Source organism: Pangasianodon hypophthalmus, chromosome 28 (assembly GCF_027358585.1).
Source record: "Pangasianodon hypophthalmus isolate fPanHyp1 chromosome 28, fPanHyp1.pri, whole genome shotgun sequence".
Classification (NCBI taxonomy): domain Eukaryota; kingdom Metazoa; phylum Chordata; class Actinopteri; order Siluriformes; family Pangasiidae; genus Pangasianodon; species Pangasianodon hypophthalmus.
In genome coordinates this window covers 4237324-4265163 of record NC_069737.1, presented here as the reverse complement: position 1 = coordinate 4265163, position 27840 = coordinate 4237324, and the positions used below count along the sequence as shown (strand labels likewise).

The 27840-nt window shown below is 38.0% G+C and overlaps 1 protein-coding gene across 13 annotated transcripts in view; it reads right to left on the bottom strand.

Moving 5' to 3' along the window:
• nrxn2b (neurexin 2b) overlaps nucleotides 1-27840 on the bottom strand; it is a 591140-nt gene that overhangs the window by 394699 nt on the left and 168601 nt on the right. For 11 of the 13 annotated variants that reach the window (XM_026945170.3, XM_053230796.1, XM_053230792.1 and 8 more), the window contains one exon: nucleotides 18023-18052. The exons of the other annotated variants lie outside the window; for them this stretch is intronic. In XM_026945170.3, coding sequence (XP_026800971.2) covers nucleotides 18023-18052 — 30 coding nt within the window. The remainder of the gene's footprint in view (nucleotides 1-18022; nucleotides 18053-27840) is intronic. 13 annotated transcript variants of the gene reach the window in all.

Below are 27840 nucleotides of genomic sequence, written 5' to 3'. Positions count from 1 at the left end.
CAAGAAAGCGATAAAGAAATGATAAAAGTAAGGAAGAAAGTGAGAAAGGAAGGAAGGAAGGAAGGAACAAACAGTGAAAGAAAGAAAGAAAGAAAGAAAGAAAGAAATAAGTGATGAGGAAACAATGGAAGGAAAGAGGAACAAGTGGGGGGGGTAAAGAAAACTCTTTTATATAAAAAAAATAATTATAAAATTATTAATTATTAGTATCAAATAAAATAATAATAATGATTATATAGCGTTGCTCTTAACAACTGCAGCAGCAATGTTTGTTATTGTCCATTGCTGTTGAATTCTCGATTCTGATTGGTCAGAAGGAGTTGATTAATTTTCTATAACAGCAGATCAGGCAGTAGTGTTGTTAGTTTATAATAATGTGCTACTTCTGATTGGCTCGACTTCTACGTCAACATGGAGGACTTTGCAGTTTCTTGGTAACATGCCTAGCTGCATTTTTTTATTTATTTTTTGCTTTATTAATTAAAAAAACAAATCGTTGGATTGTTAATAACTGAAGTGGCAAAATTGGTATGTTAAAAGTAAGGAATAAAACAGTTGGATTCTGTGGTTGGATTCTTGATTCCGATTGGTCGGAAAGTTTAGATTAGTTTCCTTTAACAGCGTGACGGACAGATAGCGCTGACTTAAAGGTAAATTCCTAGTAAGCAATAATGTGCTTGTTATTGAATTTATCTGAAAAGTCAGCCAAAAAAAAAAAAAAAAAACCTCAGTCAACAATATGGAAGTACTTAAAAATTAACTTAACATTACGATTTAAAATTAAAACAACGAAACTGGTTGTGCGTCTGTCTGATCATTCCTTTTTTTCCATCATTCCATTTGTCTTATTTGTTCAGCAAACAGAATATAATAATGTAAGAATTTATCTTTCTTGTTTTTCATTTAGGTAAATAATAATAATAATAATAATAATAATAATAATAATAATACACCCTAACTGTGTTTTATGATGTAACTTCATTGTTTAGTTTTGTTGACTAATCATCGATCAAGCAGCTCTGCTATAAATCCAACAACAAGATGATGTATAATTGTGAGCTGTGGTATAAGTGGAATAAAGCACTCTAGGCCAAGCAGTTACCGGAAAATATCTCCAGTCTTTATTATTTTTTGTTGTATTCCACAACCCTGACAGTTCCTGAAGATGAATATTGTGCGTTAGCCCTCAGATATACAGTAAATCTCACCTCTGAGGAACAAAGCTCACACCACTATCCCTCCAAATCCCTTTTCTCTCTCTCTTTCCCTTGCTTTGCTTCGGTGCACACAACAAACACTTTACGTCTCAAATACTTCTCACCGGAACGCTATTGTGTTTCCTGTCTTCCTCTCTCATTAGCTACGGCCCTGTCTGAGCACGCTCCGTTGCCATTTCAAGACTGCAAGGGTTCAAACAATGTTATAATGTTATTCTGTCCGCCTCATTGCCCGCTCAGAACGCTTTAGCAAGTACAAAACCTTACTCATTCCCCCCTCTCTCTCTCTCTCTCTCTCTCTCTCTCTCTCACATACACACACTTACTTCCTCTTCTTCGTTTACTACATTAGAAGAGAGCAAGAGTGAACCCTCTTAACATGCCGGTACACACATGCATATTTTATATTTCATTTTATGTGTAAGAGCAATATCAATACACAGTAATATAGTCTTGCTCAACATTACATATTTATGAATCCCCATACGCAGCTCCATACGCCATCCACTGCAAGAGAGAAATCAAAATTCATCTGATATCTCGTATATGCAGTAGCCGAATAGTCCTTTTTAAAGACCACGTTGTAAAGGTAGGAGTTCAATTCTGATTATTTAACCGAAAGAGTCTGTCAGTATATCACCCAAATTTGCTATTAAATAAAAGAACCAGTGACAGACTTGAGTTAATGGGGTTCACTGAACTCATTTGGTGATTATTCAGTCCATTAAACAAATCGGTGTTTAGCTCCTTTAATAGACTGCACAAAAGATGCGACTAAGCCTCGCCAGTTCCCCTCGGATAACTAATCATGTGCTGTGAGGTGTTAAATACGCTCAGGAAGTGAGACACTATCTAAGGGAAGTGCAAGTCACCATATTATTATTATTATTTTTTTTTTTTTTATCAAAAGTCGCTCTAAGGAAAGATAAAGATATCATTTTAATATGAATCTATCTGTTTTAAATTCATGAACCGTTTCCTAGAGTGTTTGAGAGAAAAATTAAAATTATGAATAAAAATTGTGAATAAACCCAAAACGATCCCGCTTCCCCAATTACTTCCCCAATTAATCTGGCTACTAGTTTAGAGCCAGAATTCCCACACCATGATGGTATTTCTATCCTTCTCCCAATTTTGCCATTTTTTTCCCCCAGTGTTTCTGAGGTTATTAAGCTAAATAATACATTTTAAATAAATAAATAAATAAATAAACAACTAAATAAAATAAAACAAATCTTTCCAAGTTTAGGTCATGCCCACTTCAGCTTAAAATCTGAATACATATACAGGAATTTCATTAAACCCATATTTTTTACGAAAATTTATCAAGCTGCAGATGAATGGTGTTATTCGTGAATCATTTGCAGGAGCATAAATTTAGTATTCATAAAATTCTGCCCCAACGTAATTTAACCACGCCCATTTAAAAACCATGTAAAAAAAAATAAATCCTTATCCTTCACTTCAGGAGTAATTACGTCATTTTCATGACCTAGTATTAGAGATTGAAAGCTCTGAAATAGGTATAACTTCTGCACACTATAAATTGAACTGTTTCAAACATTTTAATATTATAATTTTTTTTGCCACACACTGACCAACTGAATTGTAATTGAATGTTTTTTTTTTTTTTTTTTTGTGAGACTAAGTTATGTCTGGTTTAAATAAAATATGATTTGTGCTCAGAAACAGTGCTAGCAGGGTGGAATTTTGATATTTGTTGTATAACAGTGCTGCAAATAATTTGCAATTGAATTTTTTTTTTTTTTTTTTTCTGTGGGACTAGGTTGTTACGTCTGCTTTAAAAACTGATTTTTTATGTTCGGAAATCTTGTTGTTTATTTAGCAGTAATCCTTGTTTAGCAGTAATCCTTGATGTTTAGCAGTAATCCTTGACGTGGATAAGCACAGTAAGTGCACAAACCTATGAAGAATATGAAGCTGAGTGTAAAATAAAATATCCAAATAAGAATAAGCTAATAAGAAATAAGCGATGTGGCCGGATTTCATGTATGTAGCCCTCATACAAGGTACAAATGCTAAGCCTACATCTAATTTTACATTAAATCTTTGCATTTTTTCATAGGAATCGAGTAAATGTGACACCATGATTAGTTGGTTTAAATATGTTTGTATTTGTCTGATTTTTCAGGCTCCAATCCTCATTTCTTTTTACCTATTCAGACTTTATTGTCAGATTAGCAGAAATGCCTTGACTACAACACTAAATGTCAGGGCATGTCGGCCCCTTTTCCACACCATATTTGAAGAGAACAAGATAGAAGAGTAATACAGAAGAGTGTGCACATGAAGTGAATGAACGTGAGAGACCATCTGTGGGTGACTGTAATAGTGTGAGAGGGAAAAATGGGAATGTCTTAATCAGGTGCATGATTAAAATCCTCCAGAGAGAAAAACCTACAGTAATTATACTCTAATGGCAGATGATTGTGCCACTCAAAGGTAAAAACCTGCCTGTAATAGAGTAATAGAGCATGCTGATATGTGAAGGACAACTATTAGAACATTTCACTGCACAGAGGATCAAAAATTTGCATTTGCTAGATCCCTACTTCCTTTTTAGGTTATTTATTAGTAATACTGCTACTACTATCATTACTACTACTACTAATAATAATAATAATAGTAGTAGCAGTAGTAGTAGCGGAAGTAGTAGTAATATTAATAGCACTACTACTACTAATAATAATAATAACAATAATAATAATAATAGTACCACTACTGCTGCTACTGCTAGTAATACAAATAATACTACTGCTGCTAACACCACTGCTACTACTATCACTACTACTACTATTAATTACTATTATTACTACTACTAATAATAGAAGTAGTAGTACTAATAATAATAGTAGTACTACCACTAGTAATACAAATAATACTACTGCTATCACTACTACTACTAATAGTAGCAGAAGTAATACTAATAGCACTACTACTACTAACGCAAATACTAGTACTCCTACTACTACTACTACTAATAATAATAATAATAATAGTACCACTACTGCTGCTACTGCTAGAAATACAAATAATACTACTGCTACTAACACGACTACTACTAAAGCTAATAATAATAATAATAATACCACTACTACTAACACTACTAAAGCTAATAATAATAATACCACTGCTACTACTGCTGCTGCTGCTCTTATTACTTCTATCAGTAATACTAATACTACTACGACTACTTCTACTACTGTGAAGTCCATAATTAATATGCCTATAATAATATAATGCAATTTGAACAAGAACACGTTTAGAATATACATTTTAGTGCTGGTTTCCTTTTACATAAGGCAAATGTGAGTCATTCTAAATAACTGAAACTACTTAAAGTTTAATGTACGCAATAGGGATCTATAAAAATACAAGTACACATATGTACCAGAGGTGCACTATATGCTTGATATTTATTCATTCATTCATTTATTTATTTAGAAGCTTGCCCGAAAGGTTCACATGGCATGTGGGTGAGAGTACAGGTGTGCACTGGGAAGTAGAACCAGCAAAATTTGTTAGGAAATGTTGTGGACCCAAAAAAAAAAAAAAAAAAAGCATAAGTGGGATATATCCCTATTTCTGGTTTAGGCCACGCCCATTTCAGGGTTACAGATACGAATATGTGGAAAATATACTGGAAAAGCAGAAGACCATTAAAGTGTGGTTTTACAAATGTTTCTTCACAATCCCATTTCTAACTCTAGTGGACTTTTGCTCGTTTCCTTGCCGAGTACTAACAGAGAAGTTCGTGAATCCTGTCTGTTATCGTCTGGCGATATGCACCAGTAGGACGCGTTACGAACCTTCTTGATAACTATGATACGTGACGTCCACTAGTTCTGCCAGAAAACGCCCTGGTAGTCCAGAACGAAAGGAAGTAGAATGAAAGGCTGAGTATATAATCGTGGTTCTACAACTGAGTGGATGACCACATTGGCCACATGCGTTGACCGTAATGGCTGAGGTTGAGCACAGTGTAGCAGGGGCTTTTTATAGACTGTGCACGTGAGGTCATGGTCACAGGGTGATGACTTCGCCATTAGTGATTGCTAAAGAAATGAGCAAATGGGAAAGCTCCAATAGTTCCAAAGGAACACTGCCTCGGTAATCTTTTACTCAGCACCATGGTTACGTGTTTTTTTTTTTTTTTTTTTTAATTAAATTTCTTGCACGTTTTGCTCGTGTCCTTGTTCTGCGTTTCATTCATCTCTGAATGATGGGTTTTCAGTGTTACTAATGGTAACACGAAACACTTCACCACATTTTTATACCATTTATCAGCTTGGTGAAAGGTCGATACGTTCTATTTTAGGTGTTCTGAGATCTATTTTAGGGGAAGCAAATTTATTTATTTTATTGACTTTTTTTTTTTTTTTAAACCAAAAATTGGATATTTCATTTCTCCATGTTGATCTCACTACCTTTTTTTCCATAAATAAATGGACATACAGTGTGTCCTACACTCCCTGAAGTGAAAATGAGAATATTCTGTATGAAAAGTGGTCATGTTGCAGAGTGCAATTATTAAGAGATTTTGACTATTAAGCAGGTGGAAGTGTGTGTGTGTATAAAAAAAAAAAAAAAAAAAAAAAACATTAAGTGTAAGTCAGTGTCAGAGAGAGACAGAGTGAGAGTGTTTGTGACAATGTTTCTGTGTGTGTGTGTGTGTGTGTGTGTGGGTATGGCGGTGTGACAGAGACTGGGTCATAAATTTATCACAGGAAGCTGAAAGAGGAGAGAGACCAACACATGTTCACTCTTACCTACAAAGCTGCTTCGAGGCTTGGATAGATGAGAGCCTGGGTACTTTAACACCTGCTCTCCTGAGAAATGATTCCTGCACGATGCCCTCAGTTACTTTCCCTTCCTTCAGCTGTACTTTTTATCCTATGAGAGGTACATCTCTATCTATAGCCTTCTGCCTTTCTGTGTCATATCAGTGCAAACTCTTTTTGCCACAAAGTGTGTTTAACAAGTTAGAGGGATTTCAGTAGATTTCATAAAAGCTATACATTTCTAAAACATTGTTCACTGATTTGTTGATGTCTGTGTTTTTTTTTTTAATTGTGGTGAGCCTCGGCGCAGCCAGACAGAGGCAACACCTTCATGTAGGGCTGAAGAGGTTAAGGTCATACGATCAATTCGAGAATTATTGGCACTCTGCAAACGTACAGAATTTATTAAATAAGAAATATGCAGCATGATGAATTCTCTCCACTTTAAGCAATACGATAAACTTGTCCTCTGACCTTTCTATTTGAATTAATCTTTAGCATGCTATGCCTATGTTTGCCTGTTTTTCATATGTAGGGATTAACGATAAATAAAAATGACACTATTTCAAATAGATATGTAGTGTTTTATATCAATTTATTCAGCATAATTTGTAAATTTGAAGCAAATATATGCACTGGAAGTATATTAAATAATAAAAATACAACTTATTTGCCATCACTGTATTTACAGGCAAAGACACTAGATCAGTGGGTGCTCTAGAGGTTGAGGAGCCCCAGTATTTTAGATTCCATTATTTAGGCCCATTTAAGCACACGTGCACCAGTTGGAGAATAAATCATTAGTATTACCTATTATACAGCAGTGTGTGTATTAGACACAATTTTGATATAAGACTCTTAATAGTATGCAGTGTGCTAGTCTCTCCCAGTGTTTCTAATACAGCTGGTCCTTACAGATTACTTCCTCTGGTGTCACAGGAAAACAGCATGCTGATAATTCACCCTCTAGGGATTCTCTTAGAAAACACTGACACCAACCCCGAGTTCCCCCTCAAACATTTAATCTGTCATTTTTAGGCCAAAGATGAGGGAAAGTAAATCCAGCAGCGAGCATTTCTCTCTCGTACTGGGTCACCGTGATTAATAGTCCACAGACCGGCCGCGCTACGGCCCAAACGGCTTCAGCAAGGCAGCATCCCACAAGGCCCGTATCTCTCCGAGCCCCTCTCCTCTTGTTGCGACCTTAATTATGGTACGCAGAGATGCGAACAGAATGTTGCTGTGCACAGAGCCGCAGGGGCCAAATTCAATTAAACTGGGAACCGACATATAAGAATAGCGGAGGATAAAAAACAATAAGGAAGGAGGATTGGGGCAGAGAGCATGGAGAGGGGGTAAATACACCTATCCAATTAAAACAGGAAATGATGTTGAGACCATCAAAGATCTGGCACAAATCAATCCCAGCAATCTGGATCATTTCCTTTTAATTATGACATTATATTTTTTAAATGTTTCCTGTACTTTTTTTAAATGTATTTAACCATAGCTGTTATTATTTCCTTCTATGCATTCATTTATTCATTCATCTCTAGCAAGCGCTATCTTCATCAGGGTCATGGTGGATCTGGAAGCTATCCCAGGAATACCGGCCAGGGGGCAGGAATACACCCTGGATAAGATCTCAGTCCATCTCAGGCATTTATTTATACATTATTATTCATTAGATGTAAGTTATAGACTATATTGCAATAGTTTTGAATTGCACTCATTGTCCATCCTCGCTCTGTGTGCGTGTGCGTGTGTGTGGTGTAGTGTGGGAGTTTTTGAGTGAGTATGATTTGCTCCATCAGTTTCACTAAGTGAGGCTGCCAATAGGATTCCGTGACTGGCCTGCCAAAATATGCTGTACTGTGAAGCAAACACACACACACACACACTTGTTTTCACTAGGCAGTATTCATTCACCATTGTGCTCACCTCAGCCATCACTATATAAGGAGCCACGTCATTTAACAGGGATTATTAAATCATGGGATGGGATTATTTGTGCTGTAATTTTGTAAATTTCTAGATAGATACACAGGCAGATGGATGGATGCATGGATGGATGGATGGATAGATGCATGGATGGATGGATGGGTAGATAAACAGATTATAACCAACAGGTAAACAAAGACAGACAGCAGACAGGCATAAAGTAAATAGAGACATGTCAGATGGCAAACAGACGGGCAGGCAGAGAGACAGGCAGGCAGGAGGGCAAGTGGATAGAGACAGAGAGAGAGAGATAGATAGATAGATAGATAGATAGATAGTAAACAGCATACACAGGCAGGTAGATAGACAGCAAGTAGATGGCATAACCAGCAAGCAGAGAGAGATAGACAGACAGACAGACAGACAGACAGACCGACCAGACAGATAGACAAGACTGATACACAAGACAGACAGACAGACAGATAGATAGCAAACAGACACATAGCCAACAGGCAAAGACAGAGAAAGACAGACTGGCAGACAGACAGATAGATAGATGCATGCATACATATGTACTTATATGATGTGGGATTTATTAATTAATTGATTTCCGTTTCATGGAAATACAGCTAGATGTTCATGTACATGAATATACAATGCAAAAAAAAAGTAGAACATGTCCAAAGCTCATCTGATCTTAAGCGAGGCTGCGTGTGATTTGTTTAGGCAGCTGATGGAGCAGTTGGTTTTGCATTAGTCGGCTCCCACCCCAGTTAAATTAGGCTGGTTAATAGGAGAGAGAAAGCTGGCAGAGGGCATTGTAACAGGTGTGTGTGTGTGTGTGTGTGTGTGTGTACGTGCCAGGGAGCCACAAATGTGCATTTGACACAGACACATCAACTGCTTCATGCCAGTCTCCGTCGTTATGCACAATTCATTGTGTTTGTGCAGAATGGAGATAAACTCTGAATGTTCTTCAATCTCAAATGCTTCTGTGAACTTTTCTTCCTAACAGACTAAAATCCTACAAACATAAATGTCCTTCTGTTGCTTCATATTTAATAGATCTTCATAACTGAGGAAAGTGTTTCCAGATTATTCCACTACAGAAAAGAAGCTTTGAGGCTACAGCGGCTAGAGGTCACCCAGTGAGCGTTTTGCTTTGTAGACCATTTTATAATAGGCTTATTGAATTAAGTAAGAAATAGAACCTGATGAAGAGACCGAAGGGCATCATGACATGAAGTACTTACCAATGCTCATTTTCATTACATAATAAGAGCACTGTGATTAATTTATTATTATTTTTTTTTTTTTGGGCTGGATGTATGTCAGAAGAATCCTGATCTAAGAAAATAATGGCAGGACCTGCCAGCCAATCAGAAACAAGTATTTTCAGTGGTGGTGGTATTATAAAATACAGTAATGCATACTGTAAAGAAAATAGTTAAATTTGAAAATAATAATAATAATTTGCAGTAAAAAAAAAAACTACAGCATATTAACTCATGGTTTTAATAATAATAATAAAAAAATCCCCCAAATTGATACATTACAGTTGGAGAAACTGGAAATCTTTTAAAAAATGAACCTTAAACTCAGTCTTCAATCTCTTGACTGCAATATATTGTGAAAATAACTAACAGTTACTGTAAGTTAGGAATTAAAACACAACCCAGAAGTTGATTATTTTCCAATAACCGCATTTCCTGGAGTGTTTTATAACTTTTATATCACAGCAAATTCCCAATGCTTAAAATGTTTAATTTATTACAGAACATATAAGTTTTCTCCTTCACTAGCCTATGTTTTCTTTTCTTCTCTCTCTCTCTCTGTTTTTTTTAAGACAAAAAAAAAATACAGCTTGTGTTGCACTGACACTGGAGACTCCTTCCAAACAACTGAGAGTTGTGTTGTTCGAGAAGATTAATGAACACATTCTGTTCATTCAGAATTGAGCATTCGACAGCATTATGGTCAAACTAAATGTATCAAATACTTTACAATTCCTTGGAGCTAATATGATTAAATCAAATTGTGACAATGAATTGTGCTCTGTATTTATACTTTTGCTATATTTTAGGCTCTAAATTCTCCCAAACCCTCTGAAACTCGACGCACCAGCGACATATCTTCGTAATAGAGCAGAGCATGCTTTAGTTTAGCTCGCTCTCTGAAACAGCTCAGCATTGTTTCGCACTCTGCTCTTTTCTAACCCTTTAAAGTTTAATGGCTATTGTAGGATAGAACAATGAGCTTACGAGCTGTAAAGATGGTTGTTCAATTTGAGATGTACATTAATACTTAAAAATGGCAGCGCAGCAGTGATGTGGGGCGTATTAAAAACGTGAGCAACGGAGATAATGAGGAGTAAGTGATTGAGAGAACGACACACAGAGAGGAGGGTTAAGCAAAGGACAGATACTGATCAGCTCTTGATGCTCCAGCTTCACCCTTCATGCCCACACCAAGGACAGGCTTTGTGAAGCGTGAAGCATCGATTTTCCTCGGTAGGTGTGTGCCAGCACTGTGTGCGTGGTGCGTCTATAATGTCATGATGTGCAAAAAAGTACCTTAGTCTGATCTAATGGCTCATGGCAGGGCACTCTTTAACAGCTCAGGTTCTGCTAATGCACACATAATGTCCACACACACACACACAATAGTTGTGGAAATGCTGACCTGTACAAAATAATAAATATGGCTCAGCCCTCTATTGAAAATCCTGTCATTTATTTTAAACCCAAATAGCTTTATCGACTGGATGTAGTCTTGGTTTTGACCCACTTGCTCCCAACATTATAGTCGTCTTAAACATGCCTGATCAATATTGAAGAAGCAGCTTGATCATTTTAACAGACGACTGATTGAAGATTTTATTACCGTTTATTCAGTGATATTTCATTTAAACAACTAAATACTATAGGGCTGACTGAAGAGTGATGATAAAGTCTGTATAAGAGGTGGTTTAATTCAAAAGAGGAACAGTTCACACACACACACACATACATATATATATATATATATACACACACACACACACATTTATATATATATATATATATATATATATATATATATATATATATATATATACATATATATATATATATATATATACACAGTCAGGTCCATAAATATTGGGACAGTGACACAGTTTTGGTAATTTTGCCTCTGTACACCACCACAGTGGATTTGAAATGAAGCAGTCAAGATGTGACTGAAGCGTAGACTTTCAGCTTTAATTCAAGGGGTTTAACAAAAATATTGCATTAACCGTTTAGGAATTACAGCCATTTTTTACAGAGTTCCTCCATTTTCACAGGCTCAAAAGTAATGGGACAATTGACTGATAAGCAGTTTCATGGCCAGCTGTGGCCTGTTTCCTCTTTATATCATGATAAATTAAGGAGATAAAAGGTCTGGAGTTGATTCCAAGTGTTGAATTTGCATTTGGTAGCAAATGGGAACTCTCAATATGCCGTCCAAAGAGGTGTTGATGCAAGTGAAGGAGGCCATCATTAGGCTGAAAAACCAAAACAGACCTATCAGAGAGACAGCAGAAACTTTAGGAGGGCCAAAAAAAATCAACAATTTGGTACATTCTTAAAAAGAAGGAATGCACTGGCGAGCTCAGCAACACCAAAAGGCCTGGGAGACCACAGAAAACAACTAAAGTGGATGATTGCAGAATTCTTTTCTTATTGAAGAACAACCCCTTCACAACATCTAGCCAAGTCAGGAACACTCTGGAGGAGGTAGGCCTATCATTGTCAAAGTCTACAATCAAGAGCCACCTTCATAAATGTAAATACAGACGGTTTACCTCAAGATGCAAACCGCTGGTAACACTCAAGAACACAAAGGCCAGATTAGACTTTGCTAAAAAACCTCTAAAAAAAGCCTGACCAGTTCTGATGCAAGATTAACTTGTACCAGAATGATGGGAAGAGAAAAGTATGGAGAAGGAAAGGAAGGGCTCATGATCCAAAGCATACCACATCATCCGTCAAACATGTGGAGGCAGTGTTATGGCATGGGCATGTTTGGCTGCCAATGGAACTGGGTCACTGGGGTTTATTGATAATGTGACTGTTGATAGAAGTAGCAGGATGAATTCTGAAGTGTACAGAGCTACTTTCTGCTCAGATTCAGTCAAATGCTGCAAAACTGATAGGACAGCACTTCACAGTACAGATGGATAACAACCCAAAACATACTGTGAAAGCAGCCCAAGAGCTTGGAAATTAAATGTTCTTAAATGGCCAAGTCAGTCACCTGACCTCAACCCAACTGAGCTGCTTTTCACTTACTGAAGGCAAATCTGAAGGCAGAAAGACCCACAAACAAGCAGCAACTGAAGATGGCTGCAGTAAAGACCTGGCAAATCATCACAAGGGAGGAAACTCAGCATTTGGTGATGTCCATGGGGTCCAGACTTCAGGTAGTCATTGACTGCAAAGGATTTACCTCCAAGTAATAAAAATAATCCTAATATTTATGATTATATTAGTTTGTCCCATTACTTTTGAGCCTGTGAAAATGGAGGAACTCTGTAAAAAATGGCTGTAATTCCTAAACGGTTAATGCAATATTTTTGTTAAACCCCTTGAATTAAAGCTGAAAGTCTACGCTTCAGTCACATCTTGACTGCTTCATTTCAAATCCACTGTGGTGGTGTACAGAGGCAAAATTACCAAAACTGTGTCACTGTCCCAATATTTATGGACCTGACTGTATATATATATATATATATATATATATATATATATATATATATATATATATATATATATATATATATATATATATAGTAATAATGCATTATGTAGTGCACAGATGTTATAAAAATGTTATAAGCCTGTATAAATGGTCAAATCTTACATGCATACCACTTTATGAATTGTGTATTCAAAATAAATTGTAAACACATTTATAACGTTATATAGCACACAGAATACGTTATAATGCCTGGCATAAACCTGTATAAATGATCTAATCTACAACCATAACACTTTTGTTATAAAAATTGTAGTCAAATACATTTATAATGTCTTAAAACATATGTATGTTGTATGTTATAAAGCCTGGCATAAGCATGTAGACGTGCTCGGAACTACATGCATAACACTTTTAATGAATTATATGTTCAGAATGCATTATAATCGACATGCGTTATACCTTTCTGTATGACCTGTGTATTCATACCACATTCTCAGTGCATTTAGAATGTGTTACATAGCATACATATTAGGTTATAATGCTGGGCATTATGCTCGCAGAAGCCTGACAGAAGCTTAAATCTACAGGCGTAACAATTCATAATGCATATGAATATGACTTAATGCCTGGTTACATAATGCATTATAACGCCGGGTCATAAGAACGTGTTATGTGTTGTACAGAAGTTTATAATGTGTTAAATAGCATACAAAATATGCTATAACACCTGGCATAAGCATGCATTAGGAATTGTTAACATGTTGCGTTATAAGTAGTGTTGAGAACACATTTTATCGCCAAGCCCCACTTTGCATAGCGCATTATGAGAAAATATAATAGTGATACAATGTGCAATAAGCACTACTTGCATTGTATTAGCAGTTTATAAATGCATTATAAACAAGGAGACAAACTCTAAAGCCTTTTCATTAGTAATTATATCAATGTTTGTATGCCTTAAGAATGCATTATACATGTTATGCATGTAAGTCTTCGGCCTCCATATGGCCTCCATAGAAAGTGTTACCAACTTTTGATCCTCTTCCAGAACCATGCCTTCATAACGCATTATAAAAACTTACTGTCGGGTCCATAAGTATTTGAAGAGTGACACACTTTTTGTAATTTTGCCTCTGAACACCACCACAATGGATTTGAAATGAAGCATTCAAGATGTGATTGATGTGTAGACCTTATTAACCATTTAGGAATTATAGCCATTTTTTTTTTTTTTACATAGTCCCTGCATTTTCACAGGATGAAAAGTAATTGAACAAACTAACAATCATAAATATTAGGATTATTTGTAAAAAGTGAAAAGTATGCTCAATTGGGTTGAGGTCTGGTGACCGACTTGGCCGTTTAAGAACTTTCCTTTTCTTTGTCTTATGAATCTCTTGGGCTGCTTTCACGGTATGTTTTGGGTCAGTAGCCATCTGTACTGTGAAACGCCATCCTATTGGCTTTGCAGCATTTGACTGAATCTGAGCAGAATGTATAGCTCTTTACACTTCAGAATTTATCCTGCTACGTCTATCAGAAGTTATATCATCCATAAACACCAGTGACTCAGTTCCATTAGTACCTATACATGCCCATGCCATGACACTGCCTCCACATGTTTGACAGTTGATGTGGTATGCTTTGGATCATGAGCCCTTCTTTTCCTTCTCCATACTCTTCTCTTCCCATCATTCTGGTACAAGTTAATCTTGGTTTCATCTGTCCAAAACTAGGCGTTTTTTTTTTTTTTTTAGTCTAATCTGGCCTTTCTGCTCTTGAGTGTTACCAGTGGTTTGCATCTTGAGGTAAACCATCTGTATTTACATTCATGAAGGCATCTCTTGATTGTAGACTTTGACAATGATATGCCTACCTCCCTGAAAGCGTTCTTGACTTGGCTAGATGTTATGAAGGGGTTTTCTTCAACAAGGTAAGAATTCTGCAATCATCCACTTTAGTTAGTTTTCTTCCACGGTCTTCCAGGCCTTTTGGTGCTGCTGAGCTCGCCAGTGTATACCTTCTTTATAAGAATATACTAAACAGTTGATTTGGCCACTCCTAAAGTTTCTGCTATCTCTCTGATAGGTCTGTTTTGTTTTTTTTTTCTGCCTAATGATGGCCTCCTTCACTTGCATCGACTCCTCTTTGGACCACATATTGAGAGTTCCCATGAACAGCTACCAAATGCAAATTCAACACGTGGAATCAACTCCAGGCCTTTTATCTCTTTAATCTGTCATGAAATAACGAGGATTTTCGTTAAACCCCTTGAATTAAAGCTGAAAGTTTATATTTCAATCACACCTTGATTGCTTCATTTCAAATCCATTGTGGTGGAGAATAGAGGCAAAATTACAAAAATTGTGTCACTGTCCAAATATTTATGCACCTGACTGTACATAATGTGTTATAATGTAGCCTATTATCATAGTAGCCTAATATCACTGAACTTTTCATTTTAAATGAATGCAGTTTCCTTTTGCAAATGTGATAGACGTATGGCTCTATGGCCTATCCGCTGTCCTCTTGCTGCAATCAGACCTTTCGGAAATGCAAAACCATGCCTTACAGGTGACAAACAGGAGATCAGCGTGGTTTGGAATAATAAGTTAGGCTCACAGTAACTGCCCCAACCAAAGGGCCATATGAGGAATGGGAAACCATTCTTAATTCCTGATTTCCAATTCCTCCAGCATGTCCAATTACCTTCTCACTGCTTTGGTCTGTTGGAGCACAAGGCAGGCAAGTAAACAGTTGACACGAATCAGAGAGTAAATACAAGGAAGCAAAATAAAGAGTCTGGGAGCAAAGGTTAGAGTGAGATGTAGCTATGAATCAAAATGAGGGAATGTGAGAACAGGATCAGAAAAAAAGAGAAACGAGTTTGTCATTGTCCTTCATTTCTGTGAATTTTGCAACACTTACTTACACTTAATTGTAAAAAAAAAAAAAAAATCACTACATATATTCACTACACGCTATTAAGAAGAATCAAAATTTTAGTCTCTTCATTTTTAATTGATCTGTAAAAGATTAATTTAGCACCTGCAATGCGATTTGCATGCACAGTCTTGCACAACCATTAGGCATGTACTATATTTACAGAAACCTGTTTTCACCATTGAAGACACAATTATACAATTTATAATTAATATCACACTGTTTTTGTGCATAGTTTTAATTTTTTTTTTTTTAATTTTAGCTCCTCCAACCCCAAACTCTGTAAACATCTGACAGCTCAACATGTCTCAAAGATGTAAATTTCTAACAATTTACATAATGCAAGTTGTATGAAATGTTATGAAGGTTAGGTGTGGGGTTGGATTTGGACAAAGCTAAACAAAACCAAACTCCAACCCACTTGCACATTTAAATTTATGAATATTAATAGATATTTCATCAATATTGTTTGTACTGAATGGTCTTCATAAAGTTTGTGTTTTATCTATTTATTTGTTTATTTATTTATCTATCTCTCTGCATGTTGATTTGTTGAAGGTTTTTGCCTTTTGTTCGTGTTCTACATTGTTTTTAATAAAACCATTAAACCTGCTCTTGCATCCTTCCCTCACTTTATGGCACATTAATTAATTAACGCATTCATTCGAGCTCATTTTTACTTTGTGTCGCTAACTGCTTTAAGAATATGTTTTCGTTTCCACCGCTTTCCATCGTCTATAATGCAGCTTGGTTATAAAGATGAAAGTGAAAGTGAAAATATTATATAAATATTACCATCTAATTAACAATATGTCCTTTATACAATATGTCCTCCTCTGTTCTTATGGTAGCTATGAATCAGAGCAGAGAGTAGGGCGAATCATAAATGGCTTCATATTCTCAACATATTGTACGTGCAACTGTATAGGGTACAGCATAGTGGTCTCTACCTACTAAGTAGTGCACTATACAGACATTGGGAAGCCATTAAGGAGTCACTCTGCCTCTGTGTGTGTGCTAGCTATATAGATATTCTGGATTTTACACCATAACTCTATCAAGGTTCATGAACATTTGTCTAGATAAACTGTAGTTTTCCATGTAATGCTTATGCTACGGGATGATGATGTATTAGCCAGTGAGTTACTTTTAAATATTTATGTGATATATACAGTATATACATAATACATGTGAATCCTACTTAGGTTTACCAAATACATCTCTATGGCTATCCCATTCATATTTTAGACAGTGAACTGTCTCTTCTCAGCATAATGTCTCTGATCACATTCAACAGAACAAATTGGTGGATTTTGAGGACATTTTCTGCCTGTCAGTTTGTTTTAAGCCTTAGTCAATTAAATCAAACAGGATTATTTTTGAAAGGTCAATTGTAATCAAGGAAAAATCAATCAACCAAGCCTAGGTGACTACTATACTGTGTCTTGTGAAAGAAGACTGCAGTATATTGTATGTAGAAGATGCTGTCACAGATGGGAGTAAGAGAGCGAGAGAAAGAGAAGATGCTTGCACAAAGGTCATCTTCCTCCACACGCAAGCATATACCTGTACACATGACCTTCATAACCTCATTGCTACAGAAGATGCGTGGCTAGGAGCTGGAGTACAGGTCAGTATGTGGATCAGCGTCACAGATAAAGGTCAGGTGAAGAGCAGGGAGGAAGTCAAGGAGAATAGGAAACCTTTACTAGCTGTACAATCCAGGTTACAACGATCAGAGCAGCACACAGCACATCATTGCTTTGACAACACTCACTGTTGGTAATGAGCAGAAACCAATTAGCTTAATCTTGTGATCTGTGGTTGAACATGCTATTGATTGGTTATAGCTGTCAAGATCTCTAAACCTCTGATTCTAGGAGTATAGGTAATGGGGGCGGGGGGAATTGCTGGACACTGTCTAATGATGCCAAACAATGAGAATGACAACAGAGAAGTTTCAACAAACTCTGTGCATTCTGGACACAAACACTCGTTCTTCTGTTCGGTGATACGGAGAAGCAACATTTCAGCAGCGGATGACATTTCACAGCATATCATCATTTCAAACAAAAAAAACAGCATTACCTTTTGTTGGGAGAGCTCCGAGCTCCTTCAAAGGTGTGTCTTCAGGAGAAAGGCCAGAGTACAGGACAAGAGAGTGACGGACAGGGCGAAGTCAACAAGATGAAAAGGGGGAGGGGGGGAGGGGGGGCATGAAAGAAGAGGAAGGGAATAGAAGGGTAGGGTAAGTGAATGGGGGAAGGAAAAAAGAACAGTGGGTAGAAAAGGACGGATTTGTATAGAAGAGCTGGGAAGGGAAAGTTTGGGCAGAAGGAGCGTTTTTTTTTGTTCCCCACTCAAAAAAAGAGCAGCAAAAACAGAACAAACCCATACCTTGGCTGTTTAACGTCAGGTGCGCCAGACCTTGAAGGAAAGAACAGAAAAAAAGAAAGAAAGGAAAAAACGAGGTCATAAAAAGGCACGGGAAGGAAAAAAATCATTGTCACAACGTTGGACTGCAGTTTGTGACAGACATCCTGGGGCAGACATGGATGTCAGAGTTTGAACTCAAAGCAAAAATAATAGAAATAAAAGAAGAGAGAAACAAGATAACCGAAAAAACAAGCAAACACTTCTTAAGAGAGGTGTGGGGGACAGAAAAAAAAGCATTTCATTCGGCGCAACTCCCGAAGGCCATTGCTCACTCAAATGCTTTTTTTTCTCTGAAGTACTTATGGAACACACACATAACTGTTTGGCAGTAGGAGCTTTTTTTTCTGTCTAAATGAATTCCTGATCTTGAACTGAGGTTCTATTTCAACGGGATCTCTGTCTGTAAATCCATTTAGCTTCCACAGGATAGTGCATAGATTAGAGAGAACAGCAAAGGAGTTAGTAAACCCTGCATAACCAGTGCAAAGGGGGAAATAAGTCACACTCTTCTGTAAGGTCACCAATCAGAATGAAACATGGACACCAAGCTCACAGCGATTATATTTCTGTTACAGCATTGACGACTAATCAACAATCTAACAAGACAAAGTGATTTGGTCTGAAAGCTGGGAAGACCACAATAAACCAACAAGGAAACCATCACTAAAGCACAGCTTGGTTTTGCACCACCATTTATTCCACCTGCTTTGCTAGTTATTCAGTTATAAGTCTAATATCAGGCTTGACATTGACGTAGCACATTCACAAAGCAAATGGTATAGCATGCTGTAGAACATTTCAGTTAAATTAACTCCTTAAATAACAAGCACTCACTGAAGTAGACCTTCCTCAGAACCATGACAGCACAGATTCCCAACCCCGATTCATGGAGAACCTCCTGTCCTGCACTTTTTAGTGTTTTTCCAGTTTCCAACACACCTGCGTAAATGAAGCAGCTAATTAACAGCCCTTGCTCAGTTGAAGTGGGTGTGGTAGAGCAGGGAAAACGCTAAAATGTGCAAGGCAGGGGGTACTGCAGGACCAGGGCTGGGAACCTGTGCATTAAAGCTTTGAGTACTTCAGAGGACAATTCATTGTGTAATTAAAATATCACTCACTTCCAGGCAAAAGTCTGAAAGATACATCCTGTCCTCAGAACCCCACATGTTATCTGTAACAAATCTGTACCAAAACCTCAAAAGGAAACTATATTATGATTTTTTTTAATCTTGTCTTTGGTGTGCAAGATAATAATAAAAAAAAAATAAAAGCAGAAACCTTCCCTGCTAATACAGTCATCTCAGATAAGAGTAGATAAAATTTTAGAGTAACAAAAACTCTCTTTTTGCAGCAAGTTGCTAATGGAACACAAAGACAAGGGGAAAAAGGACTACATGTGGTGAGAGTCGCTCTCTAATTTTAGAATGTTTAGACCCTCTAGTTGAGATTTTAACCAACTTGCCCCAAGCCTTCAATTTACTGCTGACTTCAAATCACTGGAAGGCATAAAATAACTGGAAAAGGACTGCTGTATTTCAGACTTGCATGATTGCAGGTAGATCGGACTGAGCCCATTTTATCAAGAGATGTTTTGTGAATGAATAATGAGGACAGTGTTTGCTCGCTAAAATCCATATTCACAAACAACTTGGCTGATGTAAGGTGCTCTAGACCACATCCACTGATAAATGTCCATCCACCATCCCCTGGGCGTATTTAATAAGGATTATTCTTTGCATTCTGGTCAGTATTATTTCTGTATTTTGGATAACATTCCTCATCCTTTTGCTTTTTGCCTTTGCTTCTGTGATATATTTTATGTGTGTTTTTTTCACTCTGCCCTTGCCTGATCATTTTGTAATTTATTTTTCGCTCTGCAAGTGTTATCCAAATCTGAATTTAGTCAACACATGGAGCTGGGTCTGAAATCCATCATCAGGTCTGTGGTATCTCAAGGGAGGCTGCATGGACCACAACAGCAACACCTTCCCACCCTTGGAGTCACAGTAGAGGAGCTTACGTATTTAAACGCAACAACCTCTCTCACCATCACTACGGAAGAGCTCTCTAGGCGGCTTTCTCTCCTAGCCAGAGAGGATGTGCAGATGCCCAATAACTTATTGCTAAACTGCACTGCTGTAACTTATGTAACTTGTCAAGGAGTTTTACTACAACGGTTGCTGTATTTTATTTTGCCAACCAGCCCATAAGCTCTGATTCATCCTGCATAGCCTTTGTAATCCCTGAGTCCCCACAATACCAATATCTCCAACTCTACAGATTCTAGCACTCTTGCAACACCTCAACCACACAGTCAGGGCCACCCACCAAGTAGCGATTCCTCTTTTTGTCCTGAGGCAAACTCGCTGCCCTGTCATCCTAAGGCTCCCAAAGCTCTATAAACTAAACTGGGAGACCCTAGGCATTGTTTCATGGTCTGTTTCCTATATTGAATCCTGCATCCTAAAGCCCCATTTGCTATTAGCCTCTGCTTCTGTGAAAAGCCCAGAGCCCAGTGATTCCTGCTCAGTATGATGAGCTATCAGAGGTGTTTAGCAGGAAAGCCTTCTTTCCCCACATCAACCCTATGACTACATCACTGAACTAGTAGAGAGTACAGTACTGCCAAGGTCAAAACCTTACCCGTTCTCCCCAGTAGATCACAGTACAACCGTACCTCTAGGGTTAGGGTTAGGATAGCAATAACTTCACATTAAAATGTGCATATAAGCTAGTATGGATATGAGGGGAAGACAAGTGAAAAAGTGCATTAATCACAAAATCAGGACATTATGAATATTTAGTAATGCCCTGTGGCTTGGTATTTGCTCCTTCAATCTTCCAGTCCTTTAGTAATAAATATTTTGGGCAACATGCTAGATTGTTTATTATAGCATATAGTGATGAACTTTTGATCTAATCCCCATTTTTTTTTGAACATGTCACATGTCAGGACAGGACCATGTAGACACAGAGAACAATTTATTAATCAAGACCAAAAGAATGTATATTCCACAAGAAAAAGGTGTAGTTTCTGGGTTACATTTTAAGCCCAGAACGGTCATAATGCAGGCATAGAACCCTTAAATGGTTCTTCGGTTTGTCTATCCGGTGGGCCGCTTAAAGTTTGCGTAAAGAACCCTAAAAATAGATGTGTTCCCTTTCAGAAATGGTTCAAAATGGAACCCCTTTAAAACTTAGTATCACTAACCAACCCAGTTACTCTTACAAATAGAGGGTCTCAATACACAACAATGTCAGAAGACATACTTGACATTTGGACATTACAAATTAGACATACGGCCTAGTTTATAGTTTGTAATTTTGTGAGAAATGTTGGGTCAACATGGACCCTGCTACTTCTGGACTAAGTTTTCAGCTGCTTGCAGGGTTAAATGGTCACATGATCCTAGATTGAGACAACAGAGCAAATCAAGACATTGAACATCAGCTCAGTTTTAATGTAATTATGAATGTCAGTGTTGAAAGCAAATCCGCACTATTAACATGTCAACAGCATGGTATAATGCTGTAGACTTTGGTGCTTCACTTAGCACTATCTGCCTCATTAAAAACAATGCACATAGGTTCAGTATTTTGTATTCACTACAACTGGGTGGTTTAAATAAATTGATAGTCTGTATTGTAGCATGATCAGAGTAGTTGGCCATGCAGAAAAAACAGAAAGTAGTGCACAGAACCCAGCCAACAGCATCGCAGGGAGCTCCCATTTAGTTTCACACCCCTCACAGCCTCACTGCATGACTGAGGTAATTGCCAAAGAGGAGACGCTGTAGTACTTCTTAACACCAATTACACAAATATTCAATCACTCACATTTAAGGAAGTTAATATGACAACGTCAATCATGTCAATGCCTTTGATAGAATATTACAAACAGGATAAGGCCATGCCTATAAACAACACAGCGGACTAGAAATGGGATTCCCTCTCCTTGAAATATCAAGTAGTTCCTGTAAAATGTTACATCTGAATAGACTGCTAGTGTATTGCTAGCAATATTATGTATTTATGAATTCGAAATCAATCAGTGAGATCTAAACAGGTTCTCCCACACAGTCATTTGTTGTCATTCAGAGAAGCCTTGGCTGTCATCAAGATGGTGACTCATGAAGCTGCCAGACTGTGATTGGCCAAGGCTTATGGAGTGTCAGATGGTGGTGGGGTCCTAATTTTATCATTAAGGCGGACATGTTTGGAAATCTGCCCTCTTGCTCAACATCCGTAATAATCAGGCAGCTGCAGGCACCGTATGGCTCCAACCAGAGGGCCTCATGTGCCATTTACACCCGCCTGGGCAAGACACCCTACTGCATACACAAATGATCCTTTGGGAAAAATGAAAATAACACCAGCAGCATGGCTAAATCCCAGAAACGGGTGGTGTGTTATGAATGAATTAGCCTGTTAGGCAATTGGCTCGTGACAGCATTGAAGTGAACTTTTGCATTTTTAACATCAAGACAACAGTATGTTGGAGCATTCAGTTCAACAGTGCTTTCATGACCTCCATGCCCTTCACTGGACCATTTCTTTTGTAAATAAATTATTTTAAGTAGGCCCCTGTTTGCCGTGTGACACCTACCAGATGTTAGAATTCTGCTGCAGCAATTCTTCTGCTGCATAAAAAGTGCACAGGCTGGAACAAGGGGGTCAGTTACAGAGGAAAAATGATCATCACCGCCATTATTGCAGGTCTTACTCCCATCTCTCTCCTCATTCATAAGCAGAAGTGCTAGAAAAACTCAGCAGGCAAGTGTTATGCAGAACTCTTGCGGGATCACCTCTGACATATGGTCCCCTCTCTCAGCACAGCACTAGGGCATATGGTTCTGTAAAATGTACAGAGCCAGAATGCATTAAACTAAAATAAAAGGAGCAGCACCAGGGTTCCATTCACACAGTCCTTTAACATGTCAACTGTTGCCAAATGTATGGCAGAACTTTGAGTTTCAAGCAGGGATATGAAGAGGTGGTTCCAGAGGTGACTGTGGAGAAAAAAAAGTAGTTCTATCTATTAGCCATTCAACTGTGCTGCTTTGTCTTCTGATGTGGTCTTTATGCTAAGCATGATGGCCCCATAATTTGGTAACAAAGGTAGCCTATCATTTGCATACCATGTTATTTCAAGAGATCTGACAATTTGCAGGCACATTCACAGTCCAGCAATCTCTTGTACTTGGGCCAGATTTCCCTTGCATTTAGTTTTTTTTAATCCTGGTCCTGGAATACCACCATCCTGCAAATTTTGGTGTTTTTGCTACTCTAGTTCAACTTAGTTCAGGCTTGTTAATTAGCTCATGAGTTGAACCAGGAACATGAAAATAGGGGAAACACCAGTGTGCAGGGTTGTGGTACCCCAGGAGCACTGCATATGTAAAATCCTATGAGATACACTATATGGGAAAAAGTATGTGGACACGTGACCATCACGTCCATATATGCTTAATGAACATCCCCTTCCAGATGTTGTTCACCCTTTGCTTTTAAAATAACGTCCACTCTTCTGGGAAGGCTTTCCCCTAGATTTTGGCACGGGATTTGCTCATTAGGCTGTAGTCAAGCACTGATGTTGGGCTGTGGTAGCTCAAGGGGTTGGTCTGGGGTGCGGTCTAACCCTAACCCAAAGGTGTTCAGTGGGGTTGAGGTCAGGGCTCGGTGCAGGCCACTTGAGTTCTTCCACTCCAACCATGTCTTTACAGACCTTGCTTTGTGCACAAGGCCACTTTCATGCTGAAACAGATTTGGGACTCTTAGATCCAGTTAAGGGAAATTGTAAAGCTACAGCATACAAAGACATTCTATACAATTGTGTGCTTCCAACTTTGTGGCAACAGCTTGGGGAAGGCATATGGGTGTGATGGTCAGGTGTCCACAAACTTTTGGCCATGAGAGTGTAATATAAATGGACAGCATCTCACAGGCAAAGTCAGTTTTCTACAGTCCGTTTTCTACAGGTCGTTTGTTGTTAAGGCTGCACACTAGACTATCAGGCAAATCTCTGAAGAAATTCCATTTCAGGTCTAAACTGACCTTAGTTTCAACCCACATATTAAAATATAATGATCAATACTGTGAAATACTGCACTCAAGTCCCAACAGTACTAAAGTAGAATAGAAACATATCCCCATCTGAGGCAAGCAGTAGCTCATTATATAGTCAGTCTGGCGTTTGCCATTTTTATTTTTGCTGTCATTTGTGGTTTCTTCTATCAGTCATCTCAATTTATATCGCACTACTACTAACCTAATGCATTTGTAGCTGGAGAAAACAAATCTTTAAAAATATGCAGAGGCTTGCAACAGTAAAGGGCTTATGATCAGCTCTCAACACCATATCATCTGCGCCGACAATCAATTGTGATTAGCACTCAATCCAGAAATTTTCAGGAAGGGCAAATCTTTTTATCTGGCCCAGATAAAATCAGGCTACAATTACTAGCTACATACTGGATGTCTGGTTTGATGATCATTTAGCATTTCTAGCATACCTAATTTAGCTCATGAAATCCATGGCACTCAGCCAGTGAACGCAAATCATGAAAACGGGAATTAGAAGTCACTGCACTTTACACATCTCTCATTTCACTCAGCCCAGACCAATGTTTTCCTCGAGATTCCAATGCAATTTGGGGGAAAGAAGCTGGCACGAAGGGTGGGATATTTGTAAATACATCTGTTTAAAAGATATCTCGGCGATAATGCTTGATGAAGGCAAACATACATCTCCCCAGGTCCATACATAATGGATGCATCTCTCTTGCTCTCTTTGTTTCTCTCAGATGTGCTCTCTCTAATTACACGAAGATGTGAGCGTAATTTAAAACGCGTTAATAATTTACCAAGGTGTCCAGGAGAGGAGGGGAGGATGTATCATAACTTATCTGTGTGCAGATGATGGATGGAAAGCTGCATTCCTTTCACCCTTTCAACCCAATTATGAAAGTGAGGTGAGCCTGGTATTAAAACAGGGAAAAGCCCGTGTTAAATGTGTCACATTTAGCGTAAACACACGCAATAAGGTGTCGGTGCATGTGCCTTTTTTTAATAGCCTTGTGTGCTACAAAGGTGGGTAAATGATTTCATTTAATTAAAAACATGATGGAAATAATTCTCATTATTCACCTTCATGGTCATTATGTTGCTAGGATCTATAATTTAATTTATAATTTCTAGGATCTATCCATTCTGCAATCATACTTTTCACCTTTGACAGTAATTACTGCCCAGAATCTATAGTGGGGAGGCCTTGGGTTTTTACTTATCTTTTCATTGATTGATTTATTCATATCATATTCATTCATTTAGGATAGGTGGTGTCTTTCATGATATTTACTATAATGTCTTTTTGGTCAAGCTGCCAAGCTGTTCCACTGATGTGACCGATATTACACCATCTCTGCTATTGAATGCTTTGTTTTTAAAACACTCTCCTGACATTTTATACTCCTACACGCTGTCAAATGCAAACATGATAAAAACAGAAGCACAATGGAAAATTATATCAATTCAAGGGCATTGTATCATATGGCGCTTTCAGGCAATGCTCATTTTTTATTTTTATTTTTTGCATTGCCAAAATGTGTCGTCGACATTAATACAACTCTCGTTTTGCTTGTGGGGGCCGTCTGTGAGAGGCCAAGGTGTCATGTGAAATGATTAATCAGCTTTGATTTCGACATTAACATCGCACGCCATGCTCGTGACACATCGCTATGCATTTATTTTCATCTAAAACACCACCGAGCCGTGTTTTATGTCTATATGATATTCAACCTAATAGTATGTTGGAGTAGCGTTTAAAAAAAAAAAACAAAAAAAAACTATGACGATCAGTTGAAAATGGAGGATTCTATGTGGATCTCAGGTCGTGAAAGAAAATGAAAATCTCAACAACATGATCTACAAGTAAGCAATACTCTGGGTAAATAAAGTAAAACAAATCATGGTATCGGTTGTTCCTGACTTTCCAGTTTTGATGGTTTACAGCACTACACTGAATATTTGCTCTGCCTCTGCAATATAAAATAATTTTACAGGCTCATTAATATTCAGATGCATCCGAGTACAAAATCTTTTAAGTAATTAAAGTTCAAACACAATTTTTTGTGAGTGTGCATGTGGAAGTGTGTTAACATTGAGCTTGAATAAGCTCTAAAAGATCTTCACAAGAAGCTTGTGAGCTGAGGAAAAGCTAATTGCCTCCCTCATCACCAAAATGAAATAATGAAATTTAAATAGTTCAATGAATCATTCAGTGTAACACGTTTTGTTCATGGCTAATTTGCCAGTGATACCTTCCTAGAATTAATTAGAAGAGTGAATAGGACTGGGAGAGTGTAGAGGTTTTCACAGCTGTTTTGTCTCAATTAAACAATTCATGAGGAAGCATGGTCTCTGGCTGGAAAATGGGACTCTGGATGAGTCCTCAGATGACCACTGACATAGGTGAGGAATATAACGACCATTAGGGTAAATGAACTATGCGGATCACATTCGGCTACTGAGAGAAAACGAGACAATATGTCCCAAATGTCCTCTTGATGAGAGAGGTCAGAGGAGAATGGCCAGAGAGTTCTGAGCTGAAAAGAAGGCTACAGTAACTCAAATAACCAGTCTTTATAACCGTGGTGAGTAGAAAAGCGTCTTGGAACGCAACAAGCCGGACCTTAACATGGATGGGCTACAGAACAGCAGAAGACCACAACGGGTCAAGAAAAGGGATTTGAGGATTGGATTCGTATTGGAAAAACATTGCCTGGTCTTTTTCCAATCTACATCTATCCAGTTTCAGTGAACCTGCACCCACTGTAGGTTAAGATTCTTGTTCATGGTTGACAGGCGTGGAAACCGATGTGGTGTTCTGCTATTGTAGCCCAACTGCCTCAAGGTTCAGCACTGTGTGCGCTCTGAAATGGTTTTTTTGTTCTCCACGCTGTCTGGCACCAACAACCATGCCATGGTCAAAATCAGTGAGACTATTTGCAGTTTTTGGATCTTTTTAACCATAGTATTCTAAGGTTTTATCTGTCATTAAATCTTCACCCACAATTATTGAAATATTTTATATGCAAAACATTTTAAGATAATGGACTCTTAATAATGGATAATGGATTATGAAATGCTATTTAATAATTATTGTTGTTTCTTTAATTTTTGCTTTTATTAAGCATGTTTCTTTAATTTTTTATTTTATTAAGCATGTTATCCTTTGTTATTGATTATATAAGAAAAAATGGGAGGCCTAAGGATTTGAGCGACTTTGACAAGGGCTAAATTGTGATGGCTAGACTACTGGGTCAGAACATCTCCAATACAGCAGGTCTTGTGGGGTGTTCCCAGTATGCAGTGGTTAGTACCTACCAAAAGTGGTCCAAGGACGGACAACCGGCGAACCAGCAACAGGGTCATGGGCTCCACAGAGGAGCTACTGTAGCACAAATTGCTGAAAAAGCTAATTCTGGCTATGATAGAAAGGTGTGCCGTAGACCGGTCAGTGTGTCCATGCTGACCCCTGTCCACCACTGAAAGCGCCAACAATGGGCACGTGAACATCAGAACTGGACCATGGAGCAATGGAAGAAGGTGGCCTGATCTGATGAATCATATTTTCTTTTACATCACGAGGATGGCCAGGTGCGTGTGCGTCGCTTACCTGGGGAAGAGACGGCACCAGGATGCACTATGGGAAGAAGTCAAGCCGGCAGAGGCAGTGTGATGCTCTGTGCAATGTTCTGCTGGGAAACCTTGGGTCCTGG